At 46.0% G+C, this 23,484-nt stretch overlaps 1 protein-coding gene across 1 annotated transcript in view; it reads left to right on the plus strand.

Annotated features, from left to right (window-relative positions):
* The window catches only part of ABCC1 (ATP binding cassette subfamily C member 1 (ABCC1 blood group)), an 852,279-nt gene that overhangs the window by 722,878 nt on the left and 105,917 nt on the right, over nucleotides 1–23,484 (plus strand). The window contains exon 20 of the mRNA XM_077448931.1: nucleotides 18,602–18,680. Within this exon, the coding sequence (XP_077305057.1) occupies nucleotides 18,602–18,680 (79 nt within the window). The remainder of the gene's footprint in view (nucleotides 1–18,601; nucleotides 18,681–23,484) is intronic.

Consider the following 23,484-nt stretch of genomic DNA (forward strand, 5'->3'; position numbering starts at 1 on the left):
AGATGGCGGCCATTTTTTAGTAGCTGCAGACCTGTTACACTCTAGCGTTGGGCACTGGTTAAACCTGGAAGAGCGCGAAACTGACACAGGACACCTCCTGGTAGGCAGAGGGGAGAGCTGAAGGCGGCAGCACAGCGCGATGGCAGGGGCATCTGCAGCGGTGTCAGTCCCTTTAGAGTCCCACAAGCTGACCCACACTGCTAAGGTGTTTCCGTATTTAACTTATTTTGATAAGTTTATATACAAGGAGTGGGGAAACCCGCAGCGGGTCTTTTCAGTCCCAAGATAGATGGCAGTACGTTACCCCTTTTGAGGAGAGTTTCCTGAAAAAATGGACATCTCCTCCGGTTCTTGTCCCCCCCTGGTATCTAGGTTAAATAAGGTAACTACAAATCCTGTGCAAGGGTCCCCCTCTTTCAAGGACCCGGCTGACAGAAGGCCCGAGGCGGTTGCCCTGTCCATGTTTATGGTGGTGGGATCAGCATTGCGGCCAATGTTAGCCACGGCCCTGGTGTCACAAATACTTACTGAATGGGCTAAGTTGTTGCACCGCGAGTTGGGGAAGGAACAGGTTTCCCCGGTCTGCGCGGAACTAGCACACCTGTTGGTGCACGGCCTTAAGTATGTCTGTGATGCGGCCCTGGATACAGCCCCTTTGAAAGAAAGAAAGAGCGCGTGCGGATTTGCCTTTCCAAGGTGAGAGGCTGTTTGGAGCCTCGCTGGATGACATTATTAAGAATGTTACTAAGGGAAAGAGCACTTTGCTCCCACAGTCCAGGGTAAGGAGCATCGCCATAGGCAGGGGCTCTCCTTTTCCGCTCAGAATGGGATTTTTCTTCCGCCCGTGTCAGCAAGTAAGCACTCCCAGTCTGACAAAGTGCCTGTCCACTGAGGGACAAAGCGTCCCTGGTTTCGCAAGCCGAACAAGCCCATGAGCAAATCTGTTGCCGCATGAAGGTTTGCCCCTGCCCGACTCTCGAGTGGGGGGTCGCCTTCGGGAGTTGCGCTAAGGTGGACCTCCCTCCTTTCTGACCAGTGGGTCTGCGAACTGGTTTCATCAGGCTACAAGATGGTTTCTTTTTTGTCCGCCAAACAGATTTTTTTCCCTCCAACCTTCATCTTCTTCTGGCTCATTGGGAGGCCCCTCTTTGGGGCATTACAGGACCTGCTGCTGCGCGGGGTGATAGTACCTGTACCGACGCTGGAAAAGTTTCAGGGATTCTACTCCAATCTGTTTGTAGTCCCAAAAAAGGAAGGGGTCCGTCTGCTCCTGGATCTCAAAGCCCTCAACTGCTTTGTGAAGGTTCAGGGTGGAATTGGTTTGTTCCATGGTCGCTGCACTCCATCAGGGGGATTTCTTGGCGTCTTTGGACATCAAGAACGCATACTTGCATGTACCCATATGTGTCAGGCATCCGAGGTTTCTACAATTTGTGGTTGGTGACGAGCACTACCAATTTGTAGCTTTCCCCTTTAGCCTAGCGATGGCGCCAAGGGTCTTCACCAAGGTGCTAGCACCAATTCTGGTGTTGCTAAGACAATGAGGGATCGCAATCGTGGGTTACCTTGGACGATCTCCTCCTGAGAGCAGCTTCTGCCTCAGAATTAAGGGAGGGTGTGGAGATCAACACCCAATCAAACTCCCGGAGAGCCTGTATGGTGAACCTCCAGAAGTTGGTGTTGGTGCCGACTCGGCTCCTGGAGTACCTGGGGTTGATTCTGGACTCCTCAGAGGCGAGAGTTTTTCTACCTTCGGACAAGATGAAGACTCTTCAATCGGCTCTGCAGTTGGTGTCCCGCCGGTGGTTGTTGCTGCGTTTTCTCCCTGGGTCATTTCAAATCAAATCCGCATACAGTTACTTGCGGCGTCCCCCAGGGGTCAGTTCTTGGCCCCATTCTCTTCATTCTCTATCTCACTCCCCATGGCCAAATTATTAGCCACTATAAAATGTAATTTCACTACTATGCCGATGACACAGCTATATGTAAATGCAACAGCTGAAACCCCATCTTCACAGTCATCCCTATCAGTATTCACCACCTCTCTGGAGGAGGTAAAGGTATGGATGGAGCACAACTTTCTTCAACTAAACAGTTCTAAAACTGAAGTCATCATGATTGGCACTTCTTACCAGACCAAATCATCATCCATATCCAGAATCACTTTTTCTAGTTCTAATATCCCTCTCTCAACAGTCACAAATATTGGTGTAAAATGGACTCCCAACTCACTTTTGAAGCCCATATAAATCGCCTATGCCAGACCTCTTTCTATCACCTCCATAATATTTTTAAACGCCATCCCATTATTTCCCTTCCAGATGCTTTTGTCTCCTCCAGACTGGATTACTGTAACGCACTTCTCATTTGAATTCCTAGTAGGAGTTTGCAGAGGCTTCAGTACATCCAAAACTCTGCAGCAAGGATCCTGATGAGAGCGCAGAAAGATGAGCATATTACCCCCATTCTCCACTCACTCCATTGGCTTCCTGTCTCCGCCAGGTTTAAGTATAAGTTATCTCTCCTCACACAGCAATGCATACCCCCCCCCATCTCAAAGAACTTCTCAAGTTAAAAAATACATCACGTTCCCTCCGCTCTACCCATTCAAACCTTCTTCAAATACCTAGAACTAGACTGAAGACAATGGGAGACAGAGATTTCCGTGCAGCTGCCCCACACTTGTGGAATGCCCTACCTGACAGTTTGAGGGCCCCTCATTCCACTGACTGTTTTAAAAAAAAAAGGTCTCAAGACATTTCTTTTTAGCAAAGTTTTTTTGTTCTTTTTAATGTTCGCTTCGTTGTATGAACTGTTTTCTAACCTGTAGCACTTTGAGATCTTTTGATGAAAAGGGGGTTATAAATAAAATGTATTATTATTATTCTGCATGCGAGTTATGGGTCTCATGGTAGCCACTTTCAGGGCGGTACCATATGCTCAATTCCACACTCAAGTCTTGCAGAAAGAGATCCTGTCCAAATGGGACAAATCTCCGACATCCCTGGACTATCAAATTCAGGTGAGCCAGCTAGTCAGGGATTCCCTTCTCTGGTGGCTGAGGACTCCAGCCCTTTTGTCCGGGAAGTCGTTCCTTCCTCTTCATTGTACAGTGATCACAATGGACGCCAGCCTGACCTGCTGGGGGGGAGTTTGGGGCGTACAGGTGGCCCAGGGTCGCTGGACGCAGGAAGAATCCCACCTGCCGATCAATGTGCTCTTGCTTCGGGCGATCAGGCGGTGCCTCTCCACATGATCGCAGAGGCTACAGGGGCGGCCGGTCAGGATCCAGTCAGACAATGCCACGGTGGTGGCATATATCAACCATCAAGGAGGAACGAGGAGCTCGGCTGCAGCGCTGGAGGTCACTCACATCCTACAGTGGACAGAGCGGCGCGTGCCGGCTCTGTCAGCCGTATACATTCCAGGCGTAGAAAACTGGCAGGCGGACTACCTCAGTCGTCAGCTGCTGGACCAGGGGGAATGGGCGCTGCATCCCGAAGTATTTAGGCTCATTTGCCTAAGGTGGGGCACGCCAGATGTGGATCTCTTGGCCTCTCGGCTCAATGGGAAGGTACAGAGGTTTGTGACCAGGTCAAGAGATCCCTGGGTAGGTACATTGGTAGCTCCATGGGTGCATTATCGGTTGATTTATGCTCCCTCCACTCCCCCCCCCCCCCCCGGTCAGACTCCTACCTCGTCTGCTACACCGAGGGGATTCCGGTGATCCTGTTTGCCCCAGATTGGCCTCAACGTCCTTGGTACGCCGACATAGTATGAATGGTGGCAGATGTTCCTTGGCGGCTGCCGATGCGGGAGGACCTGCTGTCGCAAGGTCCAATGCTTCATCCTGCTTTACCGTCGCTAGTTTTAACGTCATAGCTGTTGAAAGCCAAGTGCTAAGGATCCGAGGACTGCCGGCTTCGGTAATCTCCACTATGCTGAGGGTGCGGAAGTCCTCTTCTCGGAAGATTTATCATTGTACGTCAAAGGCCTTCATCTCCATGTGTAAGGAGATGGGGTGGCGTCCACGTACATATTCAGTTTCCAGGATCCTGCTGTTTATGCAGTGAGAAGTGAATGAATGAATGAATGAAATACTTGTATAGCGCACAATGCGAACTGAATCGCCTCTAGGAGTGGATCAGAAACTTGCATTAAGGGGCAGATATCTGCTTTGGCTGTCTTTTTTTCAGTGACCTTTGGCGACTCATTCATTGGTGAGTGCATTTGTTCAGGGGGTTCAGCATGTGGCCCCTCTGGTACAACCACCGCTGCCTCCGTGGGATTTGAATCTGGTGCTCTTGGTGCTTCAGAAACCGCCATTTGAAAACATTAGGGAGACTACCTTATTGACACTCTCTCAGAAAGTAGTCTTTTCTAGTGGCTATTACATCTGCAAGGTGGGTTTCTGAGTTGGCGGCCTTGTCATGCAAGTCTCCCTACTTGATCCTCCACAAGGATAAGGCGGTGCTGCGCCCACAGCCTTTGTTTCTTCCAAAAGATTGTTTCGGCCTTTCACATAAATGAGGACATTGTGCTTCCCTCCTTGTTTCCTCAGCCATCACATCCCAGAGAGGTTACTCTGCATTCTTTGGACGTGATCCGAGCTCTACGGGTGTATTTATCTGCTACAGCTCCTTTTCGGATGTCGGACTCAGTTTGTATCAGTGACTGGTCCGAAGAAGGGCCTGGCGGTCTCGCCGTCCACCATTTCTTGGTGGATCAGACAGATCGTGGTTCTGGCTTATGCCTTAAGGGGGCGGGTGTCCCCCTTTCCTGTCACGGCACATTCTACCAGGGCAATTGGTGCCTTCATCAAGTGTCTGTTCACACTTTCACAAAATTTTAGAAGGTTGATGTGAGCGCATGTTCGGATGCTTGATTTGGCCGCAAGGTTTTGCAGGTGGCTGTTTAAGGTTGCTCCTCCTTTGAGGAGCTCTGGTTGTTATGGGTGGAGTTATTTTCTTGCTGTTCTCAACCGTCGTTTTTTTTTTTTTTTTTTTTTTTTTTTTTTTTTTTTGACACTGCTTGGGGGTGTCCCTAAGGTCTAGATTAATCAATGAACGAAAGAGAAAATAGGATTTTTGTACTCGCTGTAAAATCCCTTTCTTTGAAGTTCATTGACACACACAGCACCCACCCCTCCTATTTATGTTTCGTACTGCTTTTTGACTAACTGAGCAGCTGGTAGCAGAGTTAGGGGTTATAGCCAGTAGGACCACCCCCTGGGCGGTACTGTACAGCTTTGCTGTTTTTATTTGTTCTGCCTAGTCCTCTCCTAAAAATGGCGATATAACCCTAAGGTCAAGATTAAAGGTGCTGTGTCCATCAATGAACTGCAGAGAAAAGGATTTTACGGTTGGTACAAAAATCCTATTTATTTTTTTTGCACCTGATTGGGTGGTATTTACAAAAATAAGTTTTACCAGGTTTCTTTTACTAAGGAAAAGTGCACAGTCTATATGCCTTTAGTAAATCAACCCCAGTGAGTCAGTAGAGATCCTTAGATAATTACGTGGTCTGTTTTTTTTGTTAACGGTATTGGATGGTTGAACTGCTAGCAATTTATTATGGAATGCTGTGTTTTGATATGCAGTGTTTTATGTAACAACTGTTGAAAAAAAAGTTATTTTTTTTTAGTTTTATTTTATTTATTTTCTTTTTGGCATGTCTTTTTGGTAGACTGGGGCATGGTTTCCTTTTCCTATTGTGGCATTGCCTGGATTTATGTAAGGCAGTAGTGTTACTTGCCAAGTTTTTTCTTTATATTCTAATGTAAAATGCAGCATGGGGAGGGTAGCAAGTTCTTGCTGACCTCTGTTCAAGGCTGTGCAAGAAGTATCTATCTGAAAGTTCTGAAGATTTGCATATGGCGTTGTACCTTCAAGGGGGTGTGGGGCAGTCTCTAGATAATAATTCTGTAAAGAGCTTTGTTGATTTATGTCCCACCTTTAATACTCTTAATGATTATAAATGCACTTTCTGATACTGAAGAATTGCTTCCACATGTATTTGCAAATGCATGCAATGCAAGCAGGCCTTTGTTTTTATACTAGAAAAATATGCATAAAATGGTGTGTATTAATTTTAGCATCAGCCTGCTCAGGCGAACTCAGTTTGGGGTCAGACTGGCTTCTGTCTTCAGTCGGCCATTTTCCTGGTGATTCCCTATTGAGAACACCGGTGGCCATTTTCTTGTAGCCGGACCACGTTTTTGTGCTCTAGCAGCTGTCCCTGTGCCCTCTGCTTCCTGTTTGGTCATCACAGGGTGCTGGGAAGATTATCCTGTGTTCTGAACACGTGTGTTTGATCGCCCACCGATCGTGCGACTGGCTGGCCACCAACAGTTTTCTGCTATCTCTGCATCTGGGAGCACTGGGGATCATCAGACATTGCGGTAATACAGCGTGGAACGGCCCATGGTGGTGAGTCCAGCAGGTCAGAGACCCTCAGCCAGCAGCAGCAGGAGGGTGGGACTGTCACTGTCCTAAGTCCCCTTCGGGCGGCAGACATGGTAGGGGCAGGCATGGCTTCAGAAACTGGTCTTTCTTCCCCAGAAATCCAGGCAATTGCAACCAGGTCACCTGCGGACTGCACGTTCACCTAAGGCCGCGTACACACGAGAGGACTGTCCGTCCAACTTAGTCCGCTGAAACACATTTCAGCGGACAGTCCGCTCGTGTGTGGGCATCAGCGGACTTTTTCAGCGGACAGTCTGGCGGACTAAGTCTTTCGGAATTTCCGTAATATTGTCTGTCCAACTTTGGTTTCAGCAGACAGTCCGCTCGTGAGTAGGCAAGTTGGACGGACTAAGTATGGCGCATGCTCAGAAAGGATTTACACGGCCGAAGGTTGCATTGCAGTGTATTGGACGTCGTATTTCTAGTCCCGTCGTACGTGCTGTACACGTCATCGCGCAAGCTTTCAACGGACTGTCTGTTCATCGTGTGTGGTCAAGTCCGTTCATTCAAAAGTAGGACGGACTGTCTGTCGGATTGTCTGACGGACTTAGTTGGCCAGACAGTCCGCCCGTGTGTACGCGGCTAAAGGTGTTCCCGTATCTGACTTATTTTGATAAGTTCATTTACAAGGAATGGGGTCGCCCACAACGGACCTTTTCGGCCCCCAAATACATGGCGGTGCGTTACCCCTTTGAGGAAAGCCTTCTCAAGAAATGGTCTGCTCCTCCGGTCGTGGACCCCCCAGTATCCAGGTTAAACAAAGTAACCACGATCCTGGTTGAGGGGACTCCTGCATTCAAGGATCCCACAGACAGGAAGGCTGAGGCGGTGGCTCGTTCCTTGTTTACGTTTGTGGGGTCAGCTGTGCGACCTGTACTGGCATCTGCACTGGTGTCGCAGACACTGACTGAGTGGGCAAAAGTTTTGCGCCGCGAATTGGGAGAGCAACAGGCCTCCCCTGTCTGCGTGGAACTAGCAGAGCAACTAATGCAAGGCCTTAAGTACGTGGCCCTGGATATTCTCCCTCTGTTATCCAAGGCTTCAGTGTCAGCTGTGGTGCTGAGGTGCCTGATTTGGCTAAAATGCTGGTCTGCTTACCAGGCATGCAAGAAAGCCCTGACGGCTCTTCCCTTCCTTGGCGACCGGCTCTTTGGAGCCTCATTAAATGACATAATTAAAAATGCCACTGGTGGTAAGAGTACTCTACTCCCACAGGCCAGGAAGGCTAAGGAGCCACGCCGTAGGCAAGGGCCCTCCTTTTTCCGCTCACAAGCGGCTTTTTCGTCTGCTCCGGTGCTTCGGCAAAACGTCCCCAGCCCGACAGGACGCCCACGGACGGTCAAAAGCGTCCCTGGAACCGCAAGCCTAATAAGCCTGCAAACAAGTGCTACCACATGAAGGTTTGCCCCCACCCATGTCTCGGGTGGGGGGGTCGCCTTCGGCAGTTTGCAGCCCGGTGGTCCTCCCCGGTTATCCGACCAATGGGTCTGCTATCTGATTTCCACAGGCTACAAGATAGAGTTTCTCTCTTGGCCGCCAAACAAATTCTTCCCTTCCAGCATACCCGTATCCCTGGTTCGCCGGGAGGCCCTGCTGGAGGCAGTAAGGGACTTGCTGAATCGGGGTGATTGTACCAGTTCCGGAATCTGAACACTTCCAGGGATTCTACTCAAATCTGTTTGTGGTCCCCAAGGAGGAAGGGGTATGTCCGATCTTGGACTTAAAAGCCCTCAATCACTTTGTGAAAGTGCAGAGGTTCAGAATGGAATCAGTTCGCTCAGTAGTCGCTGCACTCCATCAAGGGGACTCCCTGGCGTCCTTAGACATCCAGGATGCGTACCAGCACATACCCATATGTCTTCGGCATCCAAAATTTCTACGTTTGGCAGTCAGGGAAACCCATTACTCATTTGTGGCTCTTCCCTTTGGCCTGGCATCAGCCCCCCAAGTCTTTACCAAAGTACTGGCTCCAGTATTGGCATTGCTGCGACAACGCGGAATCGCAATCGTGGGCTACCTGGACGATCTCCTCCTGAGAGCATCTTTCTCCTCAGAATTAGAGGAGGATGTGGCGATCACCATGCAGACCCTGCAAGAATTTGGGTGGCTGTTGAACCTAAAGAAGTCGGTGATTGTGCCGACCCAGCGTCTGGAGTACCTAGGTTTGCTATTGGACTCCAGGGAAGCGAGAATTTTTCTCCCTTCAGACAAATTGCAGACTCTCAGATCTGCGGTCAAACTACTGTTGTACCGCAAGTGGTCGTCGCAACGCTTTTGCATGCGAGTACTGGGACTCATGGCAGCCTCCTTCAAGGCAGTACCTTATGCCAGGGCTTGACAAATTAGCTTGGAATCTAGGAGCCAGCTAAAAAAGTTAGGAGCCAGGTCCGTAACGGCAATCCAGACCTGTCCCTGGCCTGACATGGAGATGAGTGAGGGGAAGATAGCGCGGCCCCCCCACCTGTCTCCAAGTCATTGCCCATAGCTCTTAGAGGGACGTTTATTTTTATTTTTTCAATTGCAGTTTAGTGTAAATATGAGATCTGAGGTCTCTCTGACCCCAGATCTCATATTTAAGAGGACCTGTCATGCTTTTTTCTATTACAAGGGATTTTTACATTCCTTGTAATAGGAATAAAAGTGACAATTTTTTTAAAAAAAAGAACAGTGAAAAAATAAAAAATAAAAAGTTAAAATAAGAATTTTTTTTAAAGTAAAGGGGAGGAGATGGGCGGGCAGTGAAAGCTCCATTAACATTGCTGGCTGTCATACCAACAGCCACCACTAGAGGGCGCCAGATTCCAGAAGGAAACATAGGCCCGCAGAAGGCCTCAATTACCGGCCGGCGGCAGCGCGGCCCGACATGATCACGCTGGGGGGGGGGGGGTGCACGGAGACAGGATACCCCCAGCTGTGCTGCCCCAGGCGCTAGGTCGCTAATTCTAGTCGCAAATGCGACCTGGGGTTTGTTGAGCCCTGCCTTATGCCCAGTTCCACACCAGAGTACTGCAGAAGGAGATCTTGTTGAAATGGGACAATTATCAGTTGTCCCTGGATCGACAGATTCAGGTGAGCCAGCCAGTCAGGGACTCCCTGATCTGGTGGTTGAGGTCCCCGGTGATTCAGTCCGGAAAATCGTTCCTTTCTCTGAAATGGACGGTGATCACTACGGACGCCAGTCTATCCGGCTGGGGTCGATCGGTCTGCTTGAATTGAGAGCGTTCAGGCTGTTCCTCCACACATGGTCGATAGTCGACAGATGCTGGACCCAGGAGAATGGGCATTGCATCCGGAGATATTCAGGCTGCTGTGCCTGAAGTGGGACACACCAGATGTGGATCTATTTGCCTCCCATCTCAATCGGAATGTGCCAAGATTCGTGTCCAAGACCAGAGATCCGTGGACAAATGCGCTGGTGGCTCCGTGGGATCAGTACCAGCTGATCTACGCCTTTCCTCCACTAAAACTGTTGCCATGTCTGCTTCGCTAAGTGGAGGCTGAGGGGATCCCAGTAATACTGGTTGCCCCAGATTGGCCTCAGCGGCCTTGGTACACAGACCTGATGCGTCTGGTGGCAGACGCTCCCTGGCGACTGCAATTGCGAAAGGACCTCCTAACTCAAGGTCCAATCTTTCATCCTGCTTTACCATTGCTGGCTTTAACGGCATGGCCTTTAAGAGCCAGGTGTTGAGGAACTGGGGTCTGTCGGACTCGGTGATTCCAACTATGTTGAGGGCACGGAAATCTTCTTCTCGGAAGATATACCATCGTACCTGGAAGGCCTACATCTCCATGTGTGAGGAGAAAGGGTGGCATCCGTTCCTTTTCCATAGCAAGGATCCTGCTGTTTTTCTAGCAAGGAGTAGACCAGAGATTGGCATTGTGCACCATCAAGGGGCAGATCTCGGCCTTGGCTGTCTTTTTTTTCAACGACCCCTGGCATCGCACTTCTTAGTGAGTACCTTCGTTCAGGGGGTACGATGCGTTGTCCCTCCAGTGCGCCCACCGTTACCCCCATGGGATTTGAACCTTGTGATGTCGGCGCTTCAAATAAAACGCTGTTTGAAAATATCAGGGAGATTCCCCTGTTGACTCTTTCCCAGAATGTGGTCTTTCTAGTGGCCATCACATCGGCCAGGAGGGTTTCAGAAATTGGCAGCCTTGTCCTGCAAGTCGCCTTATCTGGTCATCCACAGGGATAAGGTGGTGTTGCGTCCGCAACCATCTTTTCTACCGAAGGTGGTCTTGGCTTTTCATATCAATGAGGACATTGTGTTACCATCTCTGTGTCCTAAGCCCACACATTGTATTACCATCATTGTACCCTAAGCCGAAGCACCCCAAAGAGGTGGCCCTTCACGCTCTTGACGTGGTTAGGGCTCTGAAGGTGTATTTGTCTGCCACGGCTCCCTTTCCGAAGTCAGACTCATTTTTTCGGTGGCTGGTCCAAGGAAGGGTATGGCGGTCTCGTCGGCCACCATTTCCAGGTGGATCAGACAGATTATAGTACAAGCCTACGCCTTGAAGGGGCAGGTGCCCCCCTTTCCAGTCACGGCCCACTCTACAAGGGCAATCGGAACGGCTTGGGCCTTCAGACACCAAGCGTCGGTCGCTCAGGTGTGTAAGGCTGTGACCTGGTCGTCTGTCCATACGTTTACCAAGTTCTACAAGGTAGATGTCAGTGCATCGGCTGATGCCTGTTTTGGCCGCAAAGTTTTGCAGGCGGCTGTATAGTTGCAATTGAATATGCAATATATTTTCTTTTTTCCTGTTTTTTCGATAAAAAACGCAGTACCCTTAAGTCAATGCGATGTTGTATTACATTCTGCAGTTTTTTGGTGCGTTTGTGGTTAGTCACTCCTGTTCAGGGTACACTGGTTTTGTGGTGGATTTCTCCACGCACTGTTTTTTTGTGGGTAAAGTTACACTAGTTCCCACTTGCCATGGTGGATGAAGTTTCTATGCTGTTTCCCACTCCTCATTTGGCACTGCTTGGGGACATCCCAATGACTAAGAGAAGAGCTATGTCAGTCGGTGAATATAAGAGAAAATATGATTTTTTGTACTCACCGTAAAATCCTTTTCTCTGACCGACACAGCACTTGCCCCTCCTTTTTATCTTTACGTTATACTGCTTGTTGACGTAGTGATGGCTGCATGGCAGGCTGGAGGGTGGTTGCCCAAGGGACCGCCCCCTGGGTGGAACTAAGAGTTCTGAGTGTTGTATTACAACTAATGCCTAGTATCTCCTAGTAATAGGGCATAACAACCCAATGGCTAAGAGAGGAGCTGTGTCGGTCGGTGAATATAAGAGAAAAGGATTTCATGGTGAGTACAAAAAAAATCTTATTTTCCTCCACTTCCAAGATGGCGTCCGTTCCAGTTCCTGCGATTCCTCCTGATCGTGTTCTGGCTATGGTTCGTGCCAGTCTCAATTCTACTTTAGGTGACAGAATTCTTGCTGTAAGAATGAGAACCGGCACAGTGGTACCTTTGAGGAGATGACTCCATTCTTTCAGGGCTAAAATGAACGCAAACAGCTCTCTGTCACCAATCTCGTAATTGCACTACGCAGGTACGAAATTCTCGGAAAAGTAGCCACAAGGATGCAAATCGCTTTTAGAGGTAGGAAGTTAAGACAGAAGAGCGTGAACTCTAGTCTCAGAACCATCAACCTCAAGGATAAAGGGTAACGTAGGATCAGGATGTGCCAACAGAGAAGCAGAAACAAAGGCAGCCTTGAAACTTCCTATAAAATTGGAAAAGCCAAGAAAATGCTGCAGGGGATGTAAACCCGTGAGGCCACTGTAGGACTGCTGAAAGTTTCTCTGGGTCAATCGAAAAGCCAGCAGTGGAAATGACATAACCCAGAAATTTAACCTGTTCATGCTGGAATTCACACTTCTCCAATTTACAATAGAGATTGTTCTCTTAGTTTCTGAAGCACACGACGGACATCTGTGTGGTAGCTCTCCGGGGACTTGTAAAATATGAGGATATCATCGAGATATGCCACCACACATTACTGCAACAAATCTTGGAGGACATTGTTAATAAATTGATGGAAGCCTGCCAGGCCAAAAGGCATTATGAGGTATTCATAATGGCCTGTTCTGTATTAAACACAGTTTTCCACTCGTCGCCCTCCCTAATCCCCACAAGATTATACGCTGCTCTCAAATCAAGCTTTGTTAAAAACATTGCTCCCTTGGCTACCTTCTGGAAGCATGTCTCACTGCATTTGCCTGACCAGCAGAGAACCTCAGCACGCAGCCAATCAAGAGGGGTTGTGCCTCTGTAACCAAGGATAACCAGCCGAAACTTTAGTTGAGGAAATAACTTGGAATTGGATTATCTCATGATAAAGAGCCCCTACGACCTTGGATAACGGAACCGTCTCATGGGTCACATGGGCAGGCTGTAGCGGTCTCCTGTCAGAGCCTCAATGGCAAGTAAAGTGTCACGCAGCTGGAGTGGAATCGAGTGCTTTGATACAAAGGCAGCATCAATGAACAGGCCTGCAGCTCCAGAGTCGATTAGAGCTTGTATCTCAACGGATGACTCAGCCCATGAAAGGGTAACCAAAACCAGGGGCTTATACGTCGGGATAACTGGGAACGAAACTCTTTAACAGGAACTCAAGGTTCGGACGTTCCCTGGACAGGTAGGACAAAACTTCAAAAAATGACCTGCCTGGCCACAATAAAGGCACAATCTCTCCCTCCTCCTAAGAGTTATCTCATCCGCAGAGAGACACGTGAAGCCCAAGTGCATGGGTTCATCTTCACTGACCAACTCTGTATCAGGAGGCATGGGAGGTGAGGGAGACAAATGTACAGGAGGCTTCTGCAAGCACTCTTTAAAAGAGTTCATTCTTTGAGTCTCAAGTCAATGAGGATGGCAAATGTGATCAACTTCTCCAGCTCAATGGGTATATCTGGGGCTGCTATCTCATCCTGAGGATATCCGAGAGACCATGAGAAAAAGCAGCCATGAGGGCCTCATTGTTCCAAGCAACCTCTGCTGCCAGAGTACGGAATTCAGTGGTGTAATTGCAACAGTTCCTGTACTGTTTGCTGGACATGAGACACTTGACAGCAGAAGCGCAGTGTGCGGGAACATCAATAACCCTTTTAAAAGAAGCCACAAACTCAGGGTAACTCAAGACAACAGGTTTTGTGTCTCCCATAGAGGGCAAAAAGATATCACAAAACCTACTTAGCTTCTATTCATGGGAAACACCTGGGGCAGCGTCTCAAAGTATATCTCAACCTGGTTGAGAAACCCTCTGCATTGGACTGAACTACCCCCAAATTGCTGGGGAAGCGGAATGGGACCAGAAAATGAGACGGATACATCATTTCAGATGTTTTTCCACCTTTTTTAATGGGACCTATAAACTGTAAAACTCCATTTTAAAAACAAACTAAAATCTTTTTTTTTGGGGGGGGGGGAGGGGAGTAAAACTAAAAAACTAAAATACTAAAGTAATGTGTTTGCATAAGTGTGCAAACCCTCTAACTGGGGATGTAGCTGTGTTCAGAGTTAAGCAATCACATTCAAACTCATGTTACATAGGAGTTAGTAAAAAAAAAAAAAAAAAAAAAGTGCAGCTGTCCTAGTAGGCCTTTCCTGACATTTTCTTAGTCACATCCAACAGCAAAAGCCATGGTCCACAGACAGCTTCCAAAGCATCAGAGGGATCTCATTGTTAAAAGGTATCAGTCAGGAGAAGTGTACAAAAGAATTTCCAAGACATTATATATACCGTTGAACACAGTGAAGACAGTCATCAAGTGGAGAAAATATTGCTCAACAGTGACATTACTAAGAATTGGATGTCCCTCCAAAATTGATGAAAGGACAAGAAGAAATCTGGTCAGGGAGGCTGCCAAGAGGTCTACAGCTATTTAAAAGGAGCTGCAGGAGTATCTGTCAAGTACAGGCTGTGTGGTACATGTGACAACAATCTGTTATTCATGTTTCTGGGCTATGGGGTAGAGTGTCAAGACTGAAGCCTTTTCTTATGAAGAAAAATATCCAAGCCTGGCTACGTTTTGCAAAAACGCACCCAAAGTCTTCCAAAAGCATGTGGGAAAATGTGTTATGTTCTGATGAAACCGAGGTTAAACTTTTTGGCCATAATTTCAAATGATTGTTTGGGGCAAAAACATCACTGCACGTCACCAAATGAACACCATACCAACAGTGAAGCATGGTGGTGGCAGCATCATGCTTTGGGGCTGTTTTTCTTCAGCTGGAATGGGGACCTTAGTCAAGGTAGAGGAAATTATGAACAGTTCCAAATACCAGTCAATATTGGCACAAAACCTTCAGGATTCTGCTAGAAAGCTGAACATGAAAAGGAACTTCATCTTTTAGCATGAAACAACCCAAAGCATACATCCAAATCAAGCAATCAATCAAAGGAATAGCTTCACCAGAAGAAGGTTAAAGTTTTGGAATGGTCCAGTGAGAGCGCAGACCTGAATTGAATTGAAAATCTGTGGGGTGATCTGAAGAGGGCTCTGCACAGGAGATGCCCTTGCAATCTGACAGATTTTGAGTGTTTTTGCGAAAAAAATTGAGGGAAAATATTGTCAAGTCAAGATGTGCCGTGCTGATAGAACTCATACTCAAAAAGTCTGAGTGCTGTAATAAAATCAAAAGGTGCTTCAACAAAGTATTCGTTTTTAGGTTGTGCACACTTATGCAACCATATTGTTTTATTTTTATTTTTACTTCCATTCTGAAATGATTTCTTTGTCTTCTTTTTTTACATCACAGAAACCTGACATTTTAACAGGGGTGTGTAGTCTTGTGAATTTGTGTATAGAGATAAAAAAACATTCTAAACACATTTTTTTAATTTATTTTATAAGTGATCAAATACCCTCTATTCTCAGCTGCACAAGGAACTCGGAGAGCTGAGGGAGGAGAGGGCATGTGTCGGCACAAGTCTGATCATTGGAGGAGAGCAGGCGGAGTTCTTGCACAGCCAGAAAAATGGCCACCCTGTGCTCTCATGCCTAATGTGATCAGTTTTTAATAGGAAAGCTGAGGGACCGACAGGAAAATCAGGTATTTCACACAAAGGAAGAAATAAAAAGAGAACAGAATAGTTCTTCAAATAGGTACATGGTACAGCAGGCACATATCAGGAATATGAACTGTTGTATTATGTAAGCCTTGGCTGTTATTATTCAAAGACCCAAAAGCTAGCTTCAGCCACAAGGTTTCACCCCTTGTTTTTATTTGTGTCTTTTCCCAGCCTTCAGTCTTTTTTGGGGTTGCTTTTGTATGCCATTTAAGTTTTGAATTTATAGTACTGAGTCTCTCAAATAACAACCCATAGGATTTTTTTTGGAACACACGATAATAAAATCCTGTTCTCAAAAGTTCAGTGAGAAAGAAATATTATGTGCTTACATTTTAAAGGGTCTGTTGCTACAGTTCAGTTTGCACAGTTTAAGGAAGAATTTTTTTTCATACTGCTATTCTACAACAGGTTCAAGGATATACCCGTTAAAGGTAGCTGGTCCACTTTTTTTGTTTTACATTCTGTCCAATCTTCCTGTAGGTGACAGTATAGCCACGGGGTATACATCTACAATGTTGTGTTAGTAGTTAACCCATTACTTTTTTCCTGAAAAAGGTCTTTCTGTAGCTCTTTGACATTTACAATATTTTTTAAAGCTAAGCACACAGGACCCAACACAGAGGCTATTTGAAAGGGTTTTGGTACAAATCACAGAATAGTTCCAAGGCACCACCTGGCAATCTGACAGAAGTGACCATTGCACTCCATGAATAAAGTGATCCCACACAGTGCCTGAAGCACTGCAAGTCCCAGTGTTCAACTAGCATCATATAGTATGTAGGGCAGCCCCATTAGTCCTATTATCAGCGCATGACAGGTATAGGCTTCCTAAGCCTTGGTTCCATAATTACAGACAAAACCATGCCTCCGCCCATAATCCTGTCAGCCAGTTACGGAAAATAACCTCTGCTCCTAGTGATTGCACCTGCATCCATGGATTCCTCTATATGTAACACATATATAAACAACTGGCTTCTGTAAAAATGTCTGCCTGTGAGAGACCTTGCTGAAGCTGTTTTTTTTCCTATTGCTTTGTCTTGCCGTTCTCTTGAACATTGAACAGCAATTGTAACTTCTTGTTGCCTGTGTAACACATATGTTCGGAGGCAAAGAAGTCAGGCTTTAACCTATTATGTGTCACTTGATAGAGAAATTCATCCCCACAAGTCCAAGCACATTTGTCCTGTTCTTTTATTCCGCAATGCAGCAGATATACACAGTTCAATGCACAAGTCCATAGCATAAAACAAATAAGCATCTGCTCATCTGTGCCCCTAACTATACTTATTTAATTTTCTGAAAGGGTACCTCAAGCAAGCAGGCAGCACATGCACCTTTCTTGGTATTCTGTCAACAGTCAGCTGTTTCACCCAGCAGCAGGCTTTCATAGCAGGGAGAGAACCCCTAGCTTAAGTCAGCTCAAATATAAAAAGGTCTGTGGACAGCTAATTGGTGAGGTCTGGCTCACAAGTAATAGAACTAGGATTAGAGGCGTTATTCCGATCAAAGCTCTACAAAGCCTCTGTGCTCCAGGATGCAAGTGTCTAGTGAAAGTTAAAATTGCTGCTTTTTGAATATGCCCCTTTTATACCCAATATGAAGAAGTTTAAAATCTATGGCACTGTAGTCAACTTTCCTGAATGTGGCTAAAAGAAGAAAACGGACCCCAGTTTAAACAGAAGGATAAAAAAAAAGATGGAAAAAGAATAGAAAATTTCAAAACAGATCCTGGATGATCAAAAAATCAAGGTACAACTAATTCACTATCTGAATTAAACTGTCCTCCAAGGGAGCAGACCCCAAAACTAAAAGACAGAAGCAAAAATAGAAGATAAATGTATGCTGAGAAGCCTCTTCACACAACATTTTTTTTCTTTATCTCTAATGTGAAACATGGAGGAGGCTTCATAATACTCTAGTATAAGGCTGGCCGTAAATACTTGTCCCTTTTTTTTTTTTTTTTTTTTTTTTTTTTTTGTCGCTCAACCAGCTGGTAAAAAAAAAAAACTTGATTTCCCCATCCACACACTCGGTGTGCATGTGGGAATTCTGCCCTTTGAGCGATTGTATTCTGACAGCGGAGAGATCTCCTTGCTGTCAGAATACTCCTTTAACCAGCGCTGATCGAGTGCCGAATTTTGATACATGTAAGGCTGGCCTTAGCCTTGCATAATTTACAATAATGTCTTAAAGCTAAACCAAAATGTTTGCCCTAAAGACTTTGTTTCAAATTCAGTATATTCTTTGGGGAAAGGATACAGATACATGTTGGCTGAAATGTTGCATTGTCAGTTTATCAAGCTTTGCTTTAAAGCAATGGTGCTCTGTTTTTTCTGCACTCGAGAGATAATAGAGAATAAAGCATGTTATTTATGTCTAAGGTACATAATGGCTTGTTCATTTATGGGACAAAGAAGAGTGCATGGAGTACAGCACAGCAATCACTCACTTCTGCTCTGATTTCAATGCTGATAACAGTAAAAAAATACAAATAAATACAATTAAGGCTTCATGTACACAGGACATTTGAAAACCTCAGCTAGTATCTGGCGGTTAAAAATGTCAGGTTTAACACTTTTTTACATGCTGTGTTTAGCAGCGTTTATAAGCGTTTGCATTTTAGAAGCGTGATTTTATTTTTTTACAGATAACATCAGTAGACCCTCCCAAATGCCCAAAATGCAGTAAAACAAATCTGTCTTTCTCTCTTTCTCTCTCTCTCGTCTGTTTTTATCCACATTTTAAATTGGTAGACAATTTTTCCCTTTCAAATCGCTTAAACGCTGTTTGCACGCTATTGCAAGCGTTTGGTATATCAAAAGCCAGTAAACTACCCATAACATTGAGGAGAGTTCAGGGACTGCTGAAAAAAACACCCAACTCCTCCAAAACATCCATTTAGCAGCAGCAGTGTACGTGAGGCCTTTGTGTTCATTTAATAAGGTGGCTTTTCCAAAAACTCGAATTTTTCGACAATTCATTTTATTTAGTTCTTGCTAGGGTTAACATTTAAAGGTTTGACTCTCCTTCCCCACAGAAGTGCCAAACCCTACAGAAGAGAAACACCTGGAAAATGGAATGTTGATTAATGAAAAGAGCGAGCAGTTTCTACAGAGGTATGTAAAATATAATGTATCCACAGCAATACCTTTTTATAGTGTATTTAAGACGGCTCCACTCTAAGACATTTTAATCAATAGAAAAGAGCACAAAAGTGGGTTGGAGGTAAATATCCTGTTTTTTTTGTTTTTTTCCCAGAGAAATAAAGTGAACCTGTGCCCAGACTATGCAATTGTATTAACATATTCTGAACAAGCACTAAAAACATAGTTCACAGCAGTGGCAGTGTATGACAGACCCCGGTTCTCAAGAAGAATATGTCCATCTTATGAGCTTTGCTTGCCCAGTAACAGAACCATACAAGATCCCGCAGCCCACCCAGTCACTGGTTGGGACACAGTGTAGGGTGGTGAAAAAAATCAAACTGTTTACTGAAAAATTGCAGAGAATTTATATACCACACAAAATCAGATAAAAGCTTGATCACATTATGGTATGCAAAGGAAAATGTATACAGGAATATAATTAACCCAACTAAAGAACAGCCAACATAAACTATGCTAATCCACTTCTAACAACTAATAGCTGAAAGTGATATAATTAACATTAGCTAATTAACCAGGCACTTAAACCAGCCTAGGTAACCAGACCATTTGGAACCCTTCAACCCTGGATATAAAGTACTGTACAATACACATTATTACAAGTATAAACACATAGATGAGAAGATAGACAGAAACAATAGGGGGTCCAGTTTACAATGGTAGTAAGACACTATAGAGGCACACTATGGGATAGACCTACTTAAAATAAACACATTATGGCAGGCGACCACAGTGGTTTGCGCTGATTACATTAACGCCTACAGTCATTACAGGTTTGAGTCAGAGGCTCCATATATGTATATAGAGTCTCCAGTTCCCAGAGTCTGTGCGTTTTGGGGAGATGTGGACTTGAATCCAAACCAAACCACTCCAGGGTTCCACCAGGCACACACCTCCCAAAGAGCAGTGTTCCCTTAAAAGCTAGGGCCCATAGTCAGTAGTAGGGATGAGCTCCGGCGTGTTTGCATGGAACATGTGCAGAGCCCGCCAGGAAGTCGGCACAGCACTGCGCTAATCACAGGCAGTGAGACATTGCCCGATCTCTGCAGTCGCTCATTGGGACAATGTCTCACTGCCTGTGATTAGCGCAGCGCTGCACCGACTTCCTGGTGGGCTCTGCACGTGTTCCATGTGAACATGCCTGAGCTCATCCTTAGTAGCAAGAGGCCAACATGCAGTCCCCTCCAAAAGCCCCTGTCCTGCCTGGGGCTGTCACATTTCTCCCCCCATCCAAAGTCGACTAACAAGATCCCAGACCACCTGGTCTGGACATTCGTTAATTGGGCAGAGTGAACTCGGTCGGTCTACATCATTTCCATTCTTGGCTGCAGGGAATAGTTGTCATCAGTAGGTGTAGGACAGAGGTAGTGGAATCTGTCCAGCTGCCAGCGCTTCAGCTGGGTGGGCTTCACCATTCTGGGACACAGTCTGCTAGGGAGTGACTGCCACCTTTTCACCCTGGGCCTTCAGAACTGCTGCAGATGTGGGGCAGAGGTCTTGGACCCTTTGTCCGATTGCCAGCGATTCAGCTGGAGAAGTTCGTTGTAACTCCACAGGTGCTGCTGGCAGGAAATGCCAAGTCTCTGTTGGTGGTGTAGGAGAAAGGCAGGCTGAAATTGCTGTTGGTGCTGGGCAGAGCTCTTTGATGATCTGCCCTGATGCCAGCTGTTCCACGGAAAGTAAACTGAAGGCGGGAAGGCCACGATTGTTGTATGTAGAGGTCAACAGTGCCATGCCTTGATGCCAGCTCTTCTGCTGGAGGCTCACCTGGTTGTTCCTCCTCAGCAACAAAGTCTATCAAATCCCCTTTTCCTGGAACTGGTGTCTGGGAATAGAGGTTCACCATCTCCTGTCCCTGGAACCCAGAAGTTGATAATGCTGCTGGGCAGAGGTTAGCAGAGCAGAGTAATTAACATAATTAAAGTACAGCCAACTCAAACTATTCTAATCCACCTCTAGCAGCTAACCAGGTACTTAAACCAGCCTAGGTGACCAGACCATTCGGGCACCTACAACCCTGAATACAAAGTACTGTACATTAAACATTTTTACAAGTATAAACACATAAATGCGAACACAAACAATAGGGGATCCAATTAACTATAGGAGGAAGACACTTAGGAGGCACACGATGGCAGACTCCTACTTACAATTAAAACATTATGGCAGGTGACCCCAGTGGTTTGAGCTGAATACATTAACATCTACGGTCATTGCTGGTTTGAGGCATAGAGGCCCCATATATGTATATAGAACCTCCAGTTCCCAGAGTCTGTTTTGGGGAGATATGGACTTGAATCCAAACAAGACCACTCCAAGTGTCCCCCAGGCACACACCCCCCAAAGAGTAGTGTTCCCTTAAAAGCCAGGGCCCATAGTTAGTATCAAGAGGCCACCCTGCAGTCCCCTCCAAAAGCCCCTGTCCTGGGTGGGTCTGTCACGCACTGAAATCACAACCCTTTTTCAGTTCAATTTTTGTATGGAGAGCAGAATCTTTTACGTCAGTCCTGCAGTATAGGTCCAAGTATGGGTATTAGGTTTGTACTTGCAGGCAACTGGACACTGGCAAACTTTTGAGGCCACACTTCCCCAGGTGCCTTCTCTATAAACCTACCCCATTCCTCAGTTGTTTGCTAGTGTGTGTAGGTGATTGATTTATTCTCCTTCCCACAGTTAGCTGCAGGGTGCCATACAGGTCCAGGGCTGTGATCCATTGCTATGGAACACAGTTCCTGAAGACAACCTGGGGGGGGGGGGGGGGGGAACACCCAAACACCCAAACACCCAAACACCCAAACACCCAAACACCCAAACACCCAAACACCCACCATGTCAGGCAAAGCCTGGACAACCTATACAGTCCAGCATTGTGAACAGGTAACACAGTCACCCTGTATCTTAGCTGTTATTGTGTTAATGGGGCTAGGTTTGGAATATATTCACTTCACAGTATACACATTTCAAACTTGTTGATAAAATTCAACCACTCAAAGGTCAATCTCGGGTGGATGACCAAGTGTTACATCACACTACTGGGCGCCCACATTAACACCACTTCCACGTAGAGCCTTTATAAGGTACTCAAGTGCTTTCTGCTGCCCTTCCACCATGAGAATTGGTTGCAGGATGGGTCTACTCCTGGGATACTCCTACCAGACACGTTTACCCTATCTCCTAAGCTCAACTCCGTGGCTACCCTACGGGGGAGTATCCTCACTTGTAGCTGTGGTGGATACAATGTGACAATGCGCCTTTGTACCAGAGCAAGAACTAGTCTTAACATCAATCTCAACATCCAGGTCCAGATATTTTAAGCACTACTTGAAAGCAGAATGTTCTGAATCTGTTGTGATCTCAACGAGAATACGATCTAATTCAGCCACCTTAAGAGCTCAGAAATGCCCTGCCTCTTCTCCCATTTCTGTTTCTCAAACAGAGTTGGACCTTGATATACCAGTCATAGACTGCAGAATCAGAAGGAAATGAAGAGGGTGTGCAAAAATACTAAATCTTGCAGGGCCCATATAAGCACAAAGAGACAGACTTGCAAAATAGTCTCTAGTTATCAACAGATAGAATTGGCAGGCTGTGACAATTTGGTTACCTTTAATGATTTTTACTCAAAAATCTTGTCTGAACTAGCTCCAGTGGAAAAAGAGCTAACAAACAAGTGGGCTATTCCTGTGCTTGACCCTGCCATCTCTATCATAAACCAGCATCTCACTGTACCTATTAAAGATGTTCTATCTTTTAAAGATTCTGATGACAGAAAGTTTGAGATTCTCTTGAAAGCTCTTTAACTTAGCAGGCCCAGCCCTACAACTAGCTCTTGCTGCTATTTTTGTATGTCAGACCGCAGCTAACTGGACAAGAACAATAAACAACCAACATGACCGTGTTTTATGTGATCGTGCAGTCACAATGCAATTAAACAGCTGCCATCTGCTCTTCTTTTTTGTGTAAATGCCCTGGAACACATCATGAAACTAATATTCTTGATAGCTCTAATCTCTATGCATGTGTACAGAATCATTTGGCTAAAGGCATAGGCAGCAGACGCTACCTGTAAGAGGTGCCTCACATATATGCCCCTTCAAGGAAGAAGTCTATTTGGTGGAGTACTGGACCAATTCAACATAAAGGTTGCTGGTGCTGCTTTCTCAGGGGTTCAAAGCTTCTCTCAACATAGAGCACCATCATTTTCTTCCCAGGCTTCAACTTCAAAACCTAAGTTAAGTTCTTTTTTTCGGAACAAGGCTTGGCTCAAAAAGACCACCAAGCCCTCCCCAAGACCATCTTCAAAATGCAGACCTCCACCACTCCTAAGAGTGTGGGAGCATCTGTTGCCGTTTGCATCTCTTTGGGTCACAGACATCCTAGACCTGTGGGTTCAGTCGGTGGTTGCAAAAAGATTGAGTTTGAAGTTCTACAGCCTTACTGCTTCTTTGAAATCATGCAAAAACTGTTCAATGACAGATTTACAGAAGGCCCTGAACTACCCCTTTTTCCCAGAGAGTTTTTAAACCAGTATCACCACAAGACAGGTTCAAGTGATTCTAATCAGAACGATTCATGATGCCAAAGCCTAAAGGTGGTATATATTCTAACCCAGACTTAAAATACTTTAACAAATTCCTTCACATTCTCAAGTTTCGAATGCAATCTGCAAGGTCAGTAATTGTCTCTCCTATATATCCAAGATTCCTATTTGCCCACCTCATCAGTGGGTTCTACGCTTTGCAGGGGCAGACAACCA

Source organism: Lithobates pipiens, unplaced genomic scaffold (genome assembly GCF_037356315.1).
Source record: "Lithobates pipiens isolate NorthernLeopardFrog02 unplaced genomic scaffold, aLitPip1_a1.2 Scaffold_22, whole genome shotgun sequence".
Lineage (NCBI taxonomy): Eukaryota > Metazoa > Chordata > Amphibia > Anura > Ranidae > Lithobates > Lithobates pipiens.